Genomic DNA, 5,831 nt, shown 5'->3' with positions numbered 1-5,831 from the left:
CTAGGGATTGGCTTGATAATCCTCCATTGTTGTTGGAGGAAGGTTTCCAGGAAAATGCCCTTCCCTATCTAAACAAGGTTTTACATGATCTTGGATTTGATAAGGAATGGACATTGCTAGATTATTGGGCTCCATTAATGGCTGCCCAACAGCATATTCCATAATGGGAACTACATTGTTTTCAGCACCAACAATGTGAGAAACCCCATGCTCTCTTCTCGTAAGAAAATTTATTCTATGATACACAGTTTCTAGCTTAGCATCGATATCCCTAATCAAGTCCCTGAGCTTTTCATCACTGAGATCATTCATACAATTATCCCAGCAAGGATTCTTCATCATTCCCATCTCAAGCTGACGCTCCCTCCTCTTCTTGTTCAATTCAAGCTTGAGTTTATTTATCCTCTGTTGTAAGAAAGTGGAATTATCAAGCTTCTTCTTGTCTTGTTCTTGCTTGGAAAGCCTTCTGTACCCCTCAATGATCTCTTGAGCTTTGGGCATATCAGGCCACACATCAAGATGCCGTTGCTGTTGTTGTGATGTTTGCTGATCCACCTCAGGCCCAATGCACACCATGCAACTATCTACTCCACAAAGAATGCTCAACTCTTCAATCTTCTTTTTCAATCCTTTATTCCTCTTCAAAAAGGTCAAATTTCTTGAAGCATGTCTAGAAGTCCGTTTCAAAGGAGTCCTGGCAGGACCTAATGTTGTCTGAACAAACAAAACAAGGAGAACAAAATCTATTATATATAATTCTGATTGCATTCAAATAAAACTGAGAAGATCACTATAAAAAAATGAAGAACAAAAATCAATATGAAATAAAATCTAGGACTCACCCAAGAATCCATCAAATATACTGCAGATTATGGATTAAATCTGACTACAGACACTTATATTCCTATTGAATTACAATGCACCCTTATTTAGAATTCTGTAAATCAGAGACTTATATTCTTCTTGAATCAAAATGCACACTCATTTAGAGCTCTACAATTCAGATATATACATTGGCAAACTAATAAAATAGAAAGAAATTCAACTCATAAAATAGAAAGAAATTCAACTCAAGTTGTGAGCTTGATTTTTTGGGTTTATTAATTTTCAAAATAGAAAGGCAAAAAGTGACATAACAAAATGAAATTTTAAATATTTTAGAAAAAATTAGATAAATATTTACAATTTCACAGTTTAAAGAATTATATATTTTTTAAATTCAAATGCACTGCCATTTAAAACTCCAATGCAATGTAATTAATGAAAAGAAATTCTTAAGTTCTAAACTTGATTATTGGTGTTTGTTACTTTTCTTTAAAAAAGAAGATATAATGGTAATGAAATTTTTAATATTTTGAAAATAGATAAATATTTACAATTTCACCAACTTTAGAATTGATTCTAAAATATTTTAAAGTTCTGAAAAAAGGTTATATATTCACAACTTCGTAGTTGTAAAAGTCATATTGTTTCTAAATTAAAATGCACTCTTATTTAGAACTCTCCAATTTTAAGAAATTCAACTCAAGTTTTGAACTTGATTTTTTTATATTTACTACTTTTTATAAAGAAAAAAGCAACATAACTGTAATGAAATTCTATATATTTTGAAAAAAGGAAAAAAAAAAGAGATAGATATTCACAACTTCACCAATTTAAAAATTAACTATAAGATATCAATACATCAAATGTCAATTGATAAAATATTTTTTTTATTAGTTAATTGAAAACAATAACAAACACTAAATTTAAATTAAACATCAAATCAGATTGATTTTTTTAATTATATTATAGATGTAATTATAATGAGAATAAAGTTCAACATTGAGTTGCTAGAGTATATCAAAAATAAAAATTTATTCATAAATAAAAATATAAAGTGACTAATAGTATTTTTTAAACTATATATAATTGAATATATATTTTACTTTAAAATTATATTTATTTTTAATAAAATAAGAGAATATAGGCTTTAGTTTTGTAATATGTTGTTTGTAGGTAATTTCTAATTTAATTTTGAAAATATCACTTTATTATTTCACAATTCTTTTATTTTATTGAGATATTATACACTTATGTGTTATCTTTGAAATTTAAAATGATTATAATAAGATTCCTTCTATATTGTGGAAAGGATGTGGGAAAGATGTGAAATTCATGACTATGTTTTTAAATTTTAAATTTCATTAAGTTTAAAATAAATATTAGTTTTTCTTTTTTCACATTCCTTTATAGTCATTATTGTTAGAATGAGGTTGCCATTGCACCAAAAGATCGATACAACCACTCAACTTATAGTGCATAAGAGGCGGTTAAGCCCTTGTCACGAATCTTGAGGGGACCACTAAACGCATTTCTGACAACCTCCCCAGCATTACCTAAGTGTCTAAGGATTCAAACTTGTGACCAAGCTCTAATACCACTTGTTAAAATGGGGTTTTTGTTGCACCAAAAGACTAATCTATCAATGCTTGATACAACCACTCAACTTACAATACGCATGAGATGGTTAAGCCCTTGTCATGAATCCTAAGGGGAGTGCTGAACACATTTTTAACAATTATATCAAATGCTTCTCTTCTTTACTATGACTTAAGTTAGCAATCAATGTAATCACTCCTATAGTAGGTGTCATATTGCATAATATTTGAATATCATTATGTCATGTCTAGTTAGTTATTTATGTGTTTATCCCACACTTAGAATTATTTAGATAGAGGTTTTTAAAAAAATATCATATAGAAAAATAATTTTGTCTAAAGGTTAATCTCACTTGATCAAATAAATACAAGTACTTTAGTACCAATCATCCTATGACTAATTACTTTAACACTAGGAATAGTAATTTAGGAAAAGTACCTAAGACTAACAATTTTATTTAGCTTGAGAAAGATAAGAAAAAAAAAATGAACAAAGGAATGGCCAAATGTGTCAAATTTATAAACTAATATTCACTATTATTTTATAATTATTTATATTTCATTTTTCCACTATACTTCCCTTCTTAGACTTCTGTATATGAAAAACATTTGAAATCATGACTTTGTATTTCATAAGGGTAGGATTTGTCACCCACTACTAACATAGTGAATGATTGAGAGACTATGAGAAGTCGAAGGGCCAACAAGATTATGAATGACCTGAATAGGGAGGGTACATGTGAACAATATTAGACAAAATGGCAATAAAAAGGGAATTTTCAATCGAATGTGGGTTGTTGTTATTATTACATCTAGAACCCCTCAATTTACTACTAGTGTTAATCAAATAAAACTTGCAAGAACGGGCATTTCATTTCCCCCTCAAAACTAGATTATTCATAGTATGGCTTGTCGGCTCCCCTAGGTATCTCTATTTCTAAAAGTCTTTTTTTCACTTCAAGAGAATGGTCATATTTCTCAGAATAGGGAGAGGGATAGCTCATCCCTTGTAAATCATATTTGGGGGAAGTCTTTTCTTGAGAAAACCACATCTATTCCCAAGGGCCATGGAAAATATTAATATGGAAAACCCCTATATGCTTATGAATATGAAGAAAGGTAGAACAATTGGATTTCAAAACCCCCTCCACGCTTTTTCCAAAATAGGTCAGAAATGAAAACCTTGATTCTACAAATCATAATAGGGACTCTGTTGTGATTGATATTAGAAGTATTTATACTAAGAAAATGTAGGAACATTGCAAAAATATGGTCAATTTGCAAAGTGGGGTGGATTCTGATGGTCAATAGAAATCATTACAAATTGGTGGAATGGGCCATTGAAGGATCATGTAAGTATATCTATACTTCTAGAAATTTTCATAATTTTTAGAATATAAAATGTTTCCCTTAAATCAAATATATTGCATCTAGTATCATGCCTTTTAGAAAAGTTACTATTTTAAATTCATTGATTGGTAACTCAATTTTACACTAGTCAATATAAATTTAGAAAAGTATTGAGATGTGTTAGATTATCCAACTTATTTATCTAGAACTTGTTCATAGTCAAATATTCATGAGAATAGGTGATCACTTAGGTGGCTATGTTGGATTGGAGGGAAATTTGATTTTTTCCTTTGATGTAATTTTTTAGTAAATACATATCCTAATTGATAAAAAATTGATATGTTGGAACTAAACACTGAGAATGAAACATGTTCTATTAAACATGAGTTTTATCAAGGTCCCATTTATGACAATGTTGTTTCAACATAGTTGCACTTTCTCATTAGGATGCTAAGACCAAAATTACACAATCTCAAATAGGTAAAGGTGATTAGCATTCATTCTAATGAGGATATGGGTGGACTCATCATTTAAAACCATCCCATAAACTCAAACTATAATCTTTGACCAAGATAAAAAAAGATATGAAGAAAATATTACGTAATAACCAAAAACCCTAGATGAGTTGATGATAGTGGCAATTTCTTGGCAAGAAGTGGTTAAATATCAAATGGAGGTAAATAAAAGGCATCAAAATAAATGTTAGGTCCCTTAAGAAGGCTTTGGAGTTGGAGGAAAATTATGAAGGTTTATAGGAACGATAAATTATGAAGGATGACAAGGAAGTCCTTTGACCCCAAAATTGCAATATATATAAGCAATGGTGGGTATTCTTGTTGGAAACTACAATTGCAACAATTGTTGTATTGTCATTGATGTCAAATCTACTGATGAGACATGTTGCTATCTAATATAAATGTCATATCTATTTGATTAATGAAGAGGAATTGAGAATTTTATCATAAAAAAAGAACATAGAGGAAAGGTTGCCTTATGAAAAGGGAAGCTACAATGGAGATTTGATTAATTAGACATTGACAAGACAAAGTGATTTTTTAATTCATGCTGAGTGATGCTAGTCTCAACTGAGCCATAGAAAGTGTCGAGAAAATTTAGAGTTGATCAAGCATCAATATCGACCAAGAAAACATGTTTATGCCAAGCTAGAAGTTCTATAGAAATAAATAAGTTCAATGGTGACTGAGTGTCAGAACTAAGTGATGGTTGAGTGATAGTATTTTGAATGCGTATGAGAAATCATGATTTCCAACAAACTTAGTTGATTTCTTGGGATATAGAAAGTGTGTTGAAGATAAGGATTGATGAGTTTGATGAACGAGATGATTAGGAAAGATACCTAATAAACGAATTTGATGAGAAGTTTCTAGAAAAGAACGAAGATGAATAGCTATGTAATGAACTTGATGAATTGAATCACGATCCCTAAGATCTACAATGATTGTGAAAATGGAAAAGTACCAGAATTACCTTTTTAAGGAGGTATAAAGAAGACCTTTAGTATTATCATGAATGATATATCCAAAGAAGAGAATAGAACAAAGAATCTATGCATGTTTCCAGTAATATGGAACAAAGTTGTTGAGGTTGATAAGAAAATCTAAGTAGAAGTCTTAAGTTTGGTGTGAAGAGAAGTGTGAATGCTTGAAGGGTTTCCAAGAAAATCAAGGATAGAGGTGACAAGGAAGGCTTATCAAGGAATCAATACTTGAACTAAATAGAGATTTGAAACTAAAAAGTGAGTTGTAATCATACAGATCAAACCCTATTATTTTCTTTGTAATCATTGTAAACTATTTGTATTGAAATCCTTTTAATCAAAGGTTGGCCTAATAATCATTCAAGACATAACAAGTTTGTGTAAATCCTTTAACAAGGTGACATTCTAATGGAATGTTCAAAAGTTCTCTAACAAGGCCACTCCTAACAGGGTGATTAAATTCTCTAATGAGGTGGCACTTAGCTATCCTCTTTGATCAAAAAATTCCAAGTTCAAGAACATTCAATCACACCATGCCAAGTGTCCTATTTTATCATTGGTTG

General features: G+C 30.3%; 1 protein-coding gene across 1 annotated transcript; it reads right to left on the bottom strand.

Moving 5' to 3' along the window:
• On the bottom strand, window positions 1-854 carry LOC149580082 (agamous-like MADS-box protein AGL80). The gene is made up of 2 exons (XM_089803383.1): window positions 843-854; window positions 1-714 (listed from the first exon to the last, which is right to left on the bottom strand). Exons 1-2 carry the CDS (start codon window positions 852-854, stop codon window positions 1-3), a joined length of 726 nt encoding a protein of 241 aa, XP_089659509.1.
• Window positions 855-5,831: the final 4,977 nt, after the last annotated feature.

This window comes from Cupressus sempervirens, chromosome 1 (genome assembly GCF_028749045.1).
Source record: "Cupressus sempervirens isolate cs-2001-9-10 chromosome 1, ASM2874904v1, whole genome shotgun sequence".
NCBI lineage: Eukaryota > Viridiplantae > Streptophyta > Pinopsida > Cupressales > Cupressaceae > Cupressus > Cupressus sempervirens.
Note: the sequence above shows the minus strand (reverse complement) of the source record. Positions and strands in the feature narration are given on the sequence as shown.